The sequence below is a fragment of the Malania oleifera genome, chromosome 13 (genome assembly GCF_029873635.1).
Source record: "Malania oleifera isolate guangnan ecotype guangnan chromosome 13, ASM2987363v1, whole genome shotgun sequence".
Taxonomy (NCBI): Eukaryota; Viridiplantae; Streptophyta; class Magnoliopsida; order Santalales; family Ximeniaceae; genus Malania; species Malania oleifera.
The window spans coordinates 32,664,149-32,679,681 of record NC_080429.1 but is presented as its reverse complement, the minus strand read 5'-3'; the positions used below and the strand labels follow the sequence as shown (position 1 = coordinate 32,679,681).

The 15,533-nt window shown below is 38.2% G+C and overlaps 1 protein-coding gene across 1 annotated transcript in view; it reads right to left on the bottom strand.

Annotated features, from left to right (window-relative positions):
• LOC131146626 (serine/threonine-protein kinase ATM) overlaps nt 1-15,533 on the bottom strand; it is a 188,686-nt gene that overhangs the window by 27,793 nt on the left and 145,360 nt on the right. The window contains exons 52-54 of the mRNA XM_058096335.1: nt 13,748-13,814; nt 13,592-13,666; nt 5,855-5,977 (exon numbers count right to left, since the gene is read on the bottom strand). Coding sequence (XP_057952318.1) covers nt 5,855-5,977; nt 13,592-13,666; nt 13,748-13,814 — 265 coding nt within the window. The remainder of the gene's footprint in view (nt 1-5,854; nt 5,978-13,591; nt 13,667-13,747; nt 13,815-15,533) is intronic.

The window sequence follows — 15,533 nt, the reverse complement described above, 5'->3', positions numbered from 1 at the left end:
TTAGGAAGATTTCATGTTGAGTAAAAAGAGAAATTTAAAAGATTAAGGGTGTCAAGCGACTGAGCTTGGAAGCTCAGGCGATTGAGCGGTGTATTTTGGAGGCTTAGGCGCTTGAGCCATCAAACCTCAGGCGACTGAGGTGCTACTGGCTGCTGAGAATTTAATTTCATAAATCATCAGGTGACTGAGCCAAATCTTCAGGCGCCTGAACTCACGGGTCCTATATATTTTTAAGCGCGAAAACCCTAACTCTTCAGACTCCAGGCTACTGAACCCTCCTTCATCACTCACCCAAGGCTCCTACTCTTGATTTCCCTCGATTCTTAGCTCCAAATCCCTCAGATCAAAGTCTCCCAATCACTCTCCTACACCTTTTCCCACGGATTCTAGGGTTTCACTTGGCTAATTTGTTTCATCCTCCAAATATCAAAGATGCCTTGCACCAAAACTACAGCAAATCGAGGATCTTCTTTTGGGAGAGATGATAATAACATCGAACAATGGCCTGTCACTCCTCAATCGAAGCTTTGACATCGGTCTCATCTCCGTTCTACGGAACCAATTTTTGGTAAGGTCATAGATACCACCTTCTTTGATTCTTCGAAAATCCTACTTATGTTTAGGAATATCGATTGGACGAATTTTGTAGTTTATCAATCCAAAGGATTGTATCCCAAATTTGTAAAAATTTTTTATGCAAATATGATCCATGGAGAAAATGTCCTAACCACTGAGGTTAGAGGAAAGAAGATCGTCTTAACTCCACAAACCTTGGCTCCTATTTTGCATATTACCCTGGGTGAATTTGAATGTCCAGCTTTCGCTCAAGCATGGATTCTAGAGCAAGGTTTCACACCCGAAGAATTTTTGCCACTGATTATAGTAGAGGAACCTGTTTACTTTGGTCATCCTCCTATGTACAAATAGCTGAATCTTCAGGCTCAAATACTTCAAAAAATCATCACAAACAACATTCTACCAAAGGCTGGTTCATATGATCACCTCTCCTATGTAGATTGCTTTGTGTTATGGTGTCTACTAAAAGGGAAGAAACTTGATCTCTCTAGCCTAATTTTGAAATGAATGTGGGCTAAATTGGAAGCTACTCGAGTTACTCTCCCGTATGGTGGTGTTCTAAACCTTATCTTTGCTCAACTCAACGTTACTACCCCTACTAAATTGTTCATCAAGCGTACTAGGTATGACCTTTTCACTTCCACAACCCTCAAGCAAATAGGATATGAAAAGCATGATCAGGGTTGGTTTTTGAAAGGAGGACGACCTCAAAGGCCAGCAGTTGTACCTCCTCCTCCTCCAGAACAGGACCAAGGGCCTCCAGCTAACACTCCTGCTTGATCTATCCCCTTCAATCATGAATTCACTTCTTTCAGCAGCAATATACGTTTAGGCCTCCAATCACTTCAGGAGAACATATCCTCACTCCACACTACCTGCTCTTCACTTGACCAACGCCTAACTCACATAAAGCAGTATAGGGCTAGCTCCTCTCGTAGTGTTAATCCTATGGATACCAGTTCTGCCCCTTGGAGTGATGCTTCATCTAATGAAGAATCTGAGGAAGGAAGTGAGGAGGGTGATGAAAAGGAAGCTGAAGCAGATGATGATGATGATGCTGCTGATGATAATTGATCTATTTGTCACTTTGTGTTGTATCGAGCACTACCTATGTATCGACTTTGTCTTATGTTGATTTGTTTGTTTTTGTTTTACTTTGGCTTGCAACTCTCTTGCTTATGACTTTGTGTAATTTTTTAATGACTATATGACTATGCTTTTTATGTGCTATCATAAGACTCTTTGTGAATATGTTTCTCATTTCTTTTTGATTGATGTCAAAGGGGAAGAGATATTTTAGAGAGCAAACATGAGAAGAGAGTATCTTAGAAATATTTTAGAGAGCAAACATGAGAAGAGAATATCTTAGAAAGCAACCATGAGAGCGTGGCAAATATGTAAAACACATAAATCTTGGCATGAGATATAGCATGGGGGAGTAAAAGCAAAACTAAGCATAATGAGAAAAATGAGAACATAATAAAGAATGAGACCATAAGCATATATGTTGACCTGAGCTATAATGCATTATAACATAACATACTTGATCGTGACTTATTGAGTTTTGAACTTACTTATATTTGAAATCATCATTTTTTATAATTGTTAAAAGGCATGCTTATTGTAAGGGGGAGCCTTATCAAGGTTCTCTCATCTTTGCTCCTTATTTGTCATCATCAAAAAGGGGGAGATTGTTGGCCTTACATGGCTTTCGAACCTTGTTTTGATGATAACATAATAGGTTAATTTAACAAGTTGTTGTTTAAGTGATGATATTTCAGGAAACCTTGTATGACAAAGTTCAAAAGGATCAAAGAAATGAAAGTTCAAGATCACAAGCACCATAAAATCATACTCCATCAACAAAGTGATCAAAGGAAAGCTCCAGAGGACCAAGTTTTATTTTAAATGATTAAGTTTTATATAAAAAAAAAAACATTTTTCTGATTTTTTAGAAATATTCTCTTTTCATTTTGAAAATAATCTTTTAAGCCAATTTGGGGAAACCATTTGGGAAATCTTAAAAGATTAAGTTTCATTTTAAAGAAGAACTTACATACATGAAGACACATACAGTACAAACATTTATGCTTACACATACTTTTAACACACAAACCTATAAAGAATCATGCATCAAACACACATGCTATGCAACCACTAAAATGAGAAGAGAGACTGACCCATGAATATTGAGTTAGTGTAGATCAATGAGGGAAAGAATGTGTAGAATATGAGAGAGAGAGAGAGAGAGAGAGAGAGAGAAGATGGTGGGAAAAAAATTTAAAATTTAAAATTTAAAATGGAGGAGAATAAGCAATTTTGGAGGTTAGGTAAACGTGGGGCAGGTGTTGGTAGTTGGAAGGCAGAAGGAAGTGTCAAAAAATGCACAAAAAAAAAATGTTTTCTTTAAGGTTTGAACCATTTTGGTCAACCAAGCTTGGGGCGCTAGTCAACCGGTCTGGAGGTTGAAGACAACCACTTTTGAGCGTGTTTACACACACAAGACCTGTCGACTAGGTGACCTTTCTGCCAGGGCCAATCAACCACCTCTCTAGGGGCGGTCAACCACATGCACCTTTATTTATTTATTTAAAAATCTTCAAATTCATTAAAATGAAGGAATTCACTAATGAGTCCGAGGAAAAATACTCAAAAATTCTAGAAAATTCTAGAAAGGGTAGAAAATTGTAGAAAAAGGAAGAAAACCCCCCAATTTGGTTTGTGCAATGAAAACAATGTAGGAAAGGAATTGGAGTAGGAATAGAATCGAGTAGGTAATGGAATTGCATTTGAAATGTAATTACTATGTTTGGATACTTATTTGGAATGGTGGCAGGAAAGGAATAAAAGATAATAAATTTCCAAAAATACCCTTCTAATAAAGAATACCCTTCTAATCCAAAAATAGAAGATGCTGGTGACAGTGGCTTATCCCTCCTGGATCTGCTGCAGTGTCTCTCACCGGAGTTGCTATGATGTCAACAATGGTGGAGCTATTGGGAATGAATGGGTAAGGAAATGCGTGGGGTTAAGGGCTCAAGATGAGGGATCGTATTGGCCACGAGGGTTCACAGTGAGGGTTCACTACAGCGGCAACGACTCACGGTGGTGATGGCAGTAGCTCACAGCATCAGTGGCAGCAGTTGGCAGCAGCACCGGTGGCAGAATCAGCAGCAGCGGCAGCTCATGGCAGCAGCAGTGGCAGCGGCAGCAGCAGCAGCAGCAGCTCATGGTGAGGACGGTTTAGTACAGTGGTGAGTGATGAAGAAGAAGAAGAAGAAGAATTGTAGATTGGAGGGTATTATGGGAAATGGGCTTGATTCCATGGAATAGGAAATGATTCCAGTCAATTTGGGAAGGAATCACAATTCCCCCACATGATGGATTTAGCATTCCGGGCAGAATATGATTCCACCCTTAATTCTTCAAACCAAACATAGGAATGTGATTCCATTCTTTCTCTTTGATTCTATTCCAGCCCTAAATCCAAAAACCAAAAGAAGGGGGGGGTAAGAGATGGGGTTTTTTCTCAATTTTCTTGCAAAAAAGCCCAAAACTTTCCCTAATTACTCGTAACCATTTTGGGCCATTCCGAATCACATGGAATGGTCAAAGTTGGTCAAAAAGTAGGAATCCCTCTAACAAACAAAATGAATAGGAAGAAAAGGAGAACCAGAGTTTTAGCTGCCCCAGATCTTGATGTGGTGTTTTGGAGTTGGGTTATGACTATTTGGTCAAAAATGCCAGAAGATATGGCACATTGATGGGGAAATTGATGTACTTAAATGTGATGAGTCCAAAAACTACTTTGAAAAGTGAAGTTGTTAGTCCCTTTATACGTAATCATAAACAATCACACGAGGGAATGAGATGAATATTAAGATAGTTGGAAGAGACCCATAAAAAAAGTCATCACCAAAGTTCAACAACTTTAATTATTAATTCCAATCTCCTAAAACCAATACAAAGGAGGCCTTTTTATAGGCTTACAACACTTGGAGAATAAGAAAAATAATTGATAAAAACCTAAATAAACTAAAGAAACAAGTTCCTCAAATAGGAATACCCTAAAAATCTTGCTTCATAAGTTATAATATTCAATAATATGGAACATATGAATCTAATAAAAGCACCCTAAATAAAAACAAACGAAATACAATGGAAATTAGGAAATTAAAATAGATCTCGTTTGCACACTGCATTGCTGGCTAATTATTGATACTGTTGGATATTCAGATGCTGAGTGAACTAATAATTATTTTGAATAGAATTTCAATATCAGGCTACTAGACATTTATGTTTCGTAAGCTCACAACATGGAAGAGAGAGAGGAATGTTGGAGCCATATTGAATGCAAAAGCTGAGCATATAGGCATGCAACATACAGCTGGTGAGATGATGTGGGTGAAGCTCTTCTGCAAGGGAAAAGGGTTACTAACAATAAGCCAAAGCAGATATTTTATGGTAATCAATCTACTATGTAAATTGCAAGCAACCCACTACTTCATGAAAGGAGAAAATAAATCAAAGTAGATCACCATTTGGCGAGAAAAACTGTGATGAAAAAACATATAACTACAAGTATTATCTTGTGGTTATGGGAGATATATTCACTAAATCTTTAGGAAATCACTTTCTTTTATATATGCAAAAAGTTGGGCACAATTAAGATCTATGGTCTGGCTGGATGGCAAATTTTATGGGCTTTACGTACCATGGCCAGTCTAAACTTCATGTACTGTAAAATATACTTGTACACATGAAGATGGACGCAAAGTGCACACAAATATATGGGTGTTACATGATATTGAGGACACCAGTGGTTCTAAGGTTCATGTACTGCATACCCTGCATATATAAAAAAATGAATGAGGTGGCTATAGATTTGTTTGGCTTTTTTTTTTTTTTTTTTTTTTTTTTTCTTTTTTTTGCTTTAGTTTTTTTGTTTTGTTTTCAGTTTGTTTGTTTGTTTGCTTTGTGTGTGTGTGTGTGTGTGTGTTTTGTAATCTGGACTTTGTCCAACTGTCCCAAATGGCTCCAGCTGTCCTCTTTCTGAATACATAAAGAAAAATTTGAACACATTAAACCACATCACATTTTCCTGCAGAGAATTTTGCTATAGTGAGTGAATGCCATCATATCAATTCATTGAACTAACATATGCAGATGCAATGACACAAAGAATCACAGATATCACAAACAATTAAAAGGCAAGAAGACTTGCAAAAAATAAAATGAAAATTCAACTGCAAAAAAGAGAGACTGGAAGTTTTGATACCTGGTCTATGGTAGGGATGATGGGCTCAGTAATAACTTTTTGGGTCTCCAGAAAGGACTTCAAATTTTCACAGGGGGGTGCCACCCAACGTAAATCCCAAGCCATGCCAAGATGATGAAAAATCTATAGTAGGATTCATGATTCCACAAAAAATTAGGACAACAACTACTAAAACATAAATGGGAATTAAATTCATGGATTAGCAACTTCAGTATTCATGGCTAAGACAACTAGTTCAATCTTTCCAAACTCAAGTACTTTTTGTCCAATTCTAAAATCTAAGCAAGCCTCCTAAGAAAACCAGAGTTGACACTATTCAAAAACTTTGCCCCACCCCGAACAAAGCACATGCTATCAGGGAGTTGGCAAACAATGCACATCAATCAAACAGTCACCACCCAATATAAAAAGGGGGAAAAAGGCAATGCAATTTAAACACTAGAGTTTATAGATGTCTTCTATATTTCTATAAACAACTTGAATAGCTCAACCTAAAAGCAAGCCATCCAAATAAGATATTTGGAAAATGGAAATGTAAACATTGACACCCAACAACTCAACTAAGCCTTGACCTAATCATGTTCATTGTTCATGGAAGGACATCTAAAATAGGATACACCAGAGTCTCTTCATTATAGGACTTTTGGGTAGGGTACACCATAACAAATTAAAGTAATGCATGCTTGAAATATTAGGTTAGGAAGCTATGATATTTTTCTAAGTTTCGAATAATTGGGTAAAATGGAAGACCCAGCTTAAATGATAGGGCTCTCCCTCTATTTATAATATATGTCTAGTACAATGACAATGACCCTAATACCCTTACTAACTTAATGACATAAACATAAGACATACTAATAATGCTAAATGACCAAATAACCATTAACACTCTGAAATTAGAATAAATGATTTCAGTATTCTTGAATTAATTCTATACAATCACAACTCTCTATAAATAATACAAACCGTATATCAACAAGGAAAGAATTGCCTAAAATAGGAGCATGAAATCTGCCCAAGTATTAGGCTAGAAATCCCAATACAATCTCTAGTATCATTGACCCATTATTCTCAGGATTTCTACACTCCCCCTCAAGTTGGATCATAAATGTTGACCATATCCAACTTGTATGTGAAATCATCAAAACTTCGTTGAGGTAGTCCTTTGGTGAAGATGTCGAATGTTTGTTCTTTGGTAGGAACATAAGGCATGCAAATGGTTCCTTCAACTTTTTCCTTGATAAAGTGTCTGTCCACTTCTACATGTTTGGTCCTGTCGTGCTAGACTGGATTGAGAGAGATGTTAATGGCTACCTTGTTATCAGAGTAGAGTTTGATAGGGAACTTTACTGCGACATGAAACTCCACCAAGAGTTTCCATAACCTTAGTCCTTCAGATATCCCTTGCACTACTGATCTAAACTCTGCTTTAGCACTACTTCTGGCCACAACGTTCTGTTTTTTGCTTCTTCAAGTCACCAAGTTTCCCAATACAAAGGTGCAATACCCGGAAGTGGACCGTCTATCTTCTGCTATTCCTGCCTAATCAACATCTATGAAGATTTTACTTCTTTGCTTTCACATTTTTGAAGAAAAGTCCTTTGCCCGGAGATCCCTTGAGATATCTACGAATCTTGTACATTGCTTCTAGGTGACTTTCCCTTGGTGAATGCATGTGTTGACTCACCACACTTACTGCAAATGCGATAACAGGTCTAGTGTGTGATAAGTAAATTAGTTTGCCAACTAATCTCTGATACCTTTCTCGTTCAACAAGTTTTCCGACGTCTTCTATTCTTTTTCTTGCTTCAATGGGGGTATCGCTTGGTTTGCACCCAAGCATGCCAGTTTCAGTTAGGAGGTTTAGGACATACTTCCTCTAAGAAACACGGAGTCCCTTCTTTGATCTAGCAACTTCCATCCCCAAAAAATACCGCATTTGTCCCAAATCTTTTACCTCAAACTCAGTGGCCAAGACTTTTTTCAACTTGTCCATCTCTGCTATGTTGTCTCCAGTTAGGATGATGTCATCGACATATACAATCAGAATTGTATTCTTCCCATCTTTAGGCTTCCGGAAGAACATAGTATGGTTTGATTGTCCTTACCAATATCCTTGGCTCCTAATCACCTTTGTAAATCTATCGAACCAAGCTCTTGGAGACTGTTTGAGTCCATACAGGGACTTTTGAGCTTGCATACTCTGTTCTTTTCACCCCTTTTACAAAAGTCTAGTGGTATCGTCATGAAGACTTCTTCTTCTAGTTCGCCATTCAAAAAAGCATTCTTGATGTCGAGTTGCTGGAGTGGCCAATTCAGGTTGGCTGCCAAGGCTAGGAGAACTCCGACAGTACTCGGTTTTGCCACGAGTGCAAAAGTCTCTATGTAGTCAATGCCATAGGTTTGAGTAAACCCTTTTGCAACAAGGCGGGCTTTGTACCGTTCCACTTTCCCATCAACTTTGTATTTCACAATAAACACCCATTTGCAGCCCACTGGTTTCTTTCCTCTCGGTAAATTCATCACATCCCACGTTCCATTTTTTTCCAAAGCCTGTATTCCTCTATAACTGCCTCTCTCCATTCAGGGATCTCAAGGGTTTCCTGAATATTCTTTGGAATTTTTATCCTGTCAAGATTAGAGGTAAAAGCACGACACCCTGTAGACAAAGTATTGTAAGACATGAATTTGGAAATGAGATGGAGAGTACATGACTAAGTTTGTTTTCTGAGAGCAATGAGTAAATTGTGATCAACCTGTGCAGGTTTATCAAAGGAGGACTCAAGATTACTTGAAGACATTACCTGATCAAGAGTGGATGAAGACTCATGGTTGCTTGGATCTATCACTAGATCCGACTCTTTTGGTGCCTCATGTATGAGATTCTCTGTGTCCTTTAATTTTGGCTTTCTTAAGTAGACAATTATCTCCTTATTACATTGTTTTCCTGCATCTCCCCCTGAATTCAAGTTTTCTTCTATATTTGGCAGATTAGAAGCACTTTTCAAGACAAGCTCAGTGTTTGGGACAGGTTCAACGTTTGGGACATGCTCAGGTTCAATAATAAATGTATTGAAGTCCAAAACTTGAGCTTCTTTACTACTCAAAGTCTCCCCCTGAAGCGAGGGCTTTTGGTATGACATTGTTTTCCTGCATCTCCCCCTGAATTCAAGTTTTCTTCTATATTTGGAAGATTAGAAGCACTTTTCAAGACAAGCTCAGTGTTTAGGACAGGTTCAATGTTTGGGACATGCTCAAGTTCAATAATAAATGTATTGAAGTCCAAAACTTGAGCTTCTTTACTACTCAAAGTCTCCCCCTGAAGCGAGGGCTTTTGGAAGTAAGGAGTAGTTTCAAAGGGAATAACATCAAGACTAACAAATACCCTTTTTGTTGCATGATCATAACATTTGTACCCTTTTTGAGAGGAGAATAGCCAAAAAAGACACACTTAAGCGCATGGATCGAGTTTATGTCGATGATGTATATGGACAAAAGTAGTACAACCAAACACTTTGAGAGAGAGATTTGAGCTGAGATGAGAGTTTTGAAAAAATGCCCGGAATTTTTGAAGATGTGAGGCAAAAGAGAGAACTTGAGTAAGCATTCTATTAATGAGATATATAGCTGTGAGAATGGCATCACCCCAAAACATTTTTGGCATATTAGTAGTAAACAACAATGCACGAGCTACTTCAAGGATATGTCTATTTTTCCTTTCGGCAACCCCATTTTGTTGGGGGGTGTCAACTCAACAACTTTGATGAATTATTCCATGTTCTTGGAGATAATTTCTAAGAATACAATTAAAATATTATGTACTATTATCTGTACGCATAATTTGAATTTTCATGTGAAATTGTGTTTGAAACAGGGAATGAAAATTGATAAACATAGAACGCACTTCAGTTTTGTCTTTCGACAAGTATACCCAACAAATACAAGTGTGGTCGTCAATAAAAGTAACAAACCATTTTGGGTGGGTACAATTGAGAGTGCTAGACGGGGCCCATACATCACTGTGAATCATAGTAAACGGTGAAGTTGGTTTGTATTTGGGCTTTGGGAAAGAAGTACAGTGGTGTTTTTCAATTTCACAAATCTCACATTGAAAATCAAATGATGTTTTATTCGAACAAATGGAAGGAAATAACTGTCTCAAATATTGGAAATTGGGATGACCTATTCTAAAATTCCATAACAAAATATCACTATCCTTAGGAACAGATGCTGAATCATAGATAGCAATTTGACGTTGTTCACTCACATTAGCCTCCTCAAAGTAGTAGAGTCCCTTACACTCCTTAGCACTGCCAATCGTCTTCCCTAATGATAGGTTCTGAAAAACACAATGAGAGGGAAGAAATTTAGCAGAACAATTGGAATTCTTAGTTAACTGGATAATGGATAGTAAGTTGCAGGATAAATTAGGAACATGAAGAACGGACTCCAATGTGATGGAGTCAAAGAGTCGGATATTCCCTTTGCCTGTGACAAACGAGAGTGGTCCATCTGCAATTTTAACTATCAAATTTCCAGCACAGAGTGAATATGATGAGAAAAGATGATAGGCATCGGTCATGTGGTCAGAGGCACCAGAATCAATAATCCAAGGAGTTTTGGATCTAAAGGTTATACTCAAGGCTTGCAAAAAATTACCTCTTTGGGCTAAAGAACCCGAAGAAATATTTGTGGAAGACTGACCCGAAGTCTGAAAAGTAAAGAACATCATGTAGAGTTGTTCCAACTACTTAGAATTAAATGCACTGCTTGAATTGGAACTATTACTGCTTTTCTCCCCTTGAGGTCTCTTGGCTTGATTATCAACCGTGGCTTGGTAGCCCCAATTTTTGTTGCCTTGTTGTGGTTTCCAGTCAGCTAGTTTCGTGTATCTACCAACATATCTCCTTAGTGTGGCCAGTTTTTCGACAGTGTTCACACTAGGGGCGTCCCTTCTATTGTCTTGAACTAGATCCTGGAAGAGTCCCTCGAGACACCAAGGCAAACACTTCTGGTCCAGCATGGTCAGTAGAGACTGTCTCCTTCAGCATCACCTTACGCCTACTTTCTTCTCGTCTCACTTCTGAGAAAACTTCGCGTGTTGATGGTAAAGAACGAAGACCCAGAATTCTTCCACGGACATCATTAAGGGCGGATTTAAACCAGCAAGAAACTCAAACACCCGTTCATTTTCGAAGTGTTTTTTATATCAGACACTATCTCCCGAGCATTCCCACTCTTCTTCGAAACTCAAATCGAGTTCCTACCAAAAAGCAATCATCTCCATACAGTAATCCGTAACATCCCTTTCTCCCTACTTCATTTGCCATAGTCGCGTCTTAAGCTCGAAGATTTGGGAGGAGTTCTCGGCGTCGGAGTAGGTCTCACAGATGGCATCCCAGACTTTCTTCGCCGACGGCAGGAAGAGATAAGTCCTCCCAATCGACGGCTTCATGGAGTTCACCAACCACGTTGTGACCATGGAGTTCTTTGATTTCCATTTCCAAAGGGCGGCAGCTTCGGTCGAGGTAGGTCTCTATGTCTCGCCGGTAAGAAATCCCAACTTTCCCTTGCCATCGATCACAAGTTTGATCGATTGTGCCCATTCTCAGAAATTCTTGCCATTCATCTTCTCCATTGTGAGCTGGAAGGACGAGTTGTTGAGTCTTGTTGAGCCCATGGTGGAGATAGCTTTGTTCTCACCCTTGTGAGATTCAGAGGTCATCGAACCTCTACTTTGGCCAGCGGTTTCCACCATTGATAGCTAGGTTTAATCTCCTAGCTTTGATACCATGAAATCAGAATGAATGATTTCTGTATTTCTTGAATTAATTTTGTACAATCACAACTCTCTATAAATAATACAAACTGTATATCAACAAGAAAAGAATTGCCTAAAATAGGAGCATGAAAATCTGCCCAAGTATTAGGCTAGAAATCCCTATCCAATTTTTAGTATCATTGACCCATTATTCTCAATATTTCTAATAATCCTCGGGATTTCTACACACTCCCCCTCAAGATGGAGCATATATATCATATGCTTCTAGTTTGTTATGAATGAATTTCACGCAAGCACCTCCCAAGGCTTTAGTGAACAAATCAGCAAGCTGAAAATCAGACTTCACATGAGTGGTTGTAATGAGCTTTTTTACGAGTTTCTCCTAAACAAAGTGGCAATCAATTTCAATGTGCTTTGTTCGTTCATGGAAGACCAGGTTGGAGGCAATATGAGTAACAACTCAATTATCACACATCAACTGCGTAGGCTAAGAATGTGGAAAATCCGGTTCTTCCCACATGTTCTTCAACCAAACAAGTTTACATGCAATGTGAGCCATAATCCTATACTCTAACTCAACACTTGATCTGGCCACCACAGTTTGTTTCTTACACTCCCAAGAAACAAAATTACCACCAAAAACGATACAATATCTCAGTTGTGGATTTTCAATTTGAAGGCGACCTGACCTAATCTGCATTTATATAATAACCCTAAATATGAGTTTAATCCCGATCCTAATATAAAAGGCCTCTCCTTGGTGCACCTTTGAGAAATCTTAAAATGCGAATTACTGCATCCTAGTGATTTTTTCTCAAGGAATCAAGAGATTGGCTCACAACACTTGTTGCAAAAGATAAATCTAGTTGAGTGACTACGAAACAATTCAACTTTCCAAAAAGTCTTCAGTATCGTCTTGGGTTAGGTAACAAATCACTCGTATTTGGCACTAACTTACTATTGGGATCCATGGGTGTATCAATAGGTTTGGATCCCAACATCCCAGCCTATCCAAAAGAGTAAGAACATACTTCTTCTGTGACAAGATGGTTCCCATATGAGATATTGATACTTTTATACCAAGAAGTACTTTAACGGTCCCAAGTCCTTGGTTTGAAACTTACTCTATAAGAAAAGCTTTAAGTCTTGGATGCCTTGATCATCGTCACCAGTGATCACAATGTCATCCACATACACAATAAGTAAAATCCTTCCGGATGGGGTATGACGATAAAATACAGAGTGATCTAGTGCACACCATTGGAGGCAAAACTCAAGTACTACAATGCTAATCGGCCGAACTATGCTCCAGGAAATTGTTTGAATCCATATAATGATTTCTTAAGCTAAGACACTGAGCCTGACTCCCTCTAAGCAACAAACCCAGGTGGTTGCTCCATATAGACGTCCTCATAAAGATCACCATGTAGGAAATCATTCTTCATAACTAATTGATGAAGAGACCAATGACAAGTAGTAGCTAAAAAGGCGACTAAAAACTCTCTCATGCACCGGTGCATGGGATTGGGATTTCTTATAGTCGACCAATGCATGGGTGCATGTGGGGAACTTTTCGGTGATGGGATTTTGTAAGGTAATAGTTCAGAGGGTTCTATCTTTGGATATGTGGTTTGGTTTTGTGAAATATTGAACAGTTGTAGTGGTTTTGAGAAGGGCAGCGATGAGAGAGTGTTTTCCGGCGAAGGATGAGTTTGGTTTCATGGTAGGGTATAGGTTGGACCAAGCTCTAATACCACGTTGAATAATTGTGTAAAATGGAAGACCAAACCTTAATGATAGGTCTCGCCCTCTATTTATAATATATGTCAAGTGCAATGCCTATGACTACAATACCCTTACTAACTCACACTAACATAACTTTAAGATATACTAATAATGCTAAATGACCAAATAACCATTAACAAAAAGTAATGCACAATTGGTGAACTTGGCACCTGAAGTTTAACTATTGTTGAGTAGATGTATTCAGTACTCTCCTCACTTGCACGATGGACGGACATCACCAGCTCCTGTATTAATGTAATATCAAGTAAATTAAATGAAGGAGCAGCAACTAGTCAACAGAAACAATTCGAGACACAAAATATCACCTGCTTTGAATCTTTTAGTCTCGCATTAAATTCATTGAAGTCCCCTTCCTGTAATGACCTTAAACAACTAATATTCCAAAAAGCAAAAATAAATGTTGGATAAGTTTCGAGTTAAAAGGAAAATATACTTCCTGTTTATTCATTAAGCTGATGTTTCAAAGAACTTGTATAGTATCAGCTTACCAAAACACAAACTAATGCAGTAAATGCTTAGTGACAAGATAACATATCATTGATAAATTCATCGTCTATGGATATTGATAATTATACAAACTGATATCATAAATTGTTTTTATTTTTGTAACAAAATAAATGTATTGAGAGAGAAGAAAAATAATTACAAACTAAGAGAGGACGATAGGTTTTCAAAAGAAAAAAAACCAACAAGAAACAAAAAAAGAAGAAAAATTAAAAAATCTTCCCTTTTAAACCCCTTCCACCATAAACTTAACACCGCAGATTTGTCAAACCAAACTGATCTTTTTCAGCTGACTCTTACAACCATCCAACCGAACTTCTTGTTGTCAAGGATCCGACAGCAACAAGCCACCACCAAATGAGTAATAGGGGTGGGAAAAGTAGCCTCCCTAATCCAATCACTCACCTGCTGCTTTTTATCATCCATTCCACCCTCCTAAAAAATAGGAACACCCTCTAAACCTTCAAGCAGAGTTGCAACCACTATGGAGATATAATCAATAATCACAGGAATCTGAAACATACTTCATGGATCTCATCTAACAGTAAACTGCCATCACAAGAAAAATCACTATCGAATTCACTCGCATTATCAAACACATTGCCCCATTTTTTTTTCCCTTAAAGCAGATCTCCCTCACTAACATTCTTACCTGATTCAATGTTCAAATCAATTGGAATTTCCCCAAAACAAGAACTACAATCAGTATTTCTTCCTAAAAAGTTTTACTCGCCTGCACATCAGAACTATTTCAATACGAACAAGAGAGTTCCTCATTTCAAACCTTATCTGGATTGCCCCCTGATGAGCATAAACCTCAGTAGGCTAGAGCTCATCATATTTCATTCTAGTATCCAGGACTAATCTCCACCATTATTTCCCACATTTGAAATCCCTGTTCTGTGCTCGACATCTTTCATTGAATCCCTTAACATCTCATAAACCTGATCCTGGCCTTCTGGATCGTCAAGTAAATTCCTACAACAACCATCCACCAACTCCTAAGAACTGAGAAAAAAAATTCTTTCTCCACTACACAGCATCCTTATTGGCAAGACACAAAACCTCATCTGCCTCCAGTCCTTTATACTGAGACTGTCCATTAATACTTCCCCCTGTTTCATTAAATGGGTTGCCCCACAACTCATACATGGTTGTTTTTATAAAGACTATTTTGAGCATTTTCCACATTGAAATTATGGGCCTCAAAACTTTTTTAGATTTGAGTGCTGGCTTGTTCTAAAAGTTGATGTTGGGCCTTATTAACACCATACAAACTTTGCCTTTGGGTCTGTTCATTTAAAAAAATTTGCTGGCATAGGAAATTAAGCCTGCATTCTCCAGACTACGAAAAGCAGGCCCATTCAACATAATTGTAAAACACCCAGGCGCACCGCACCCCATTGTCACCTGCTGACTTGCTCTGCATCTGAATGTCCTTGTCCGACAGAATAATATTAACAAACTGCTCAGCTTGCAATTACATCACTCTACTACAGCTTAAAGCAAAGCCTTTTCGGTCTGCTCTCACAACCTCACTCTAGGAATGTGCATTCTGATGGAAAACTAAGCAATCGACTCCATCAC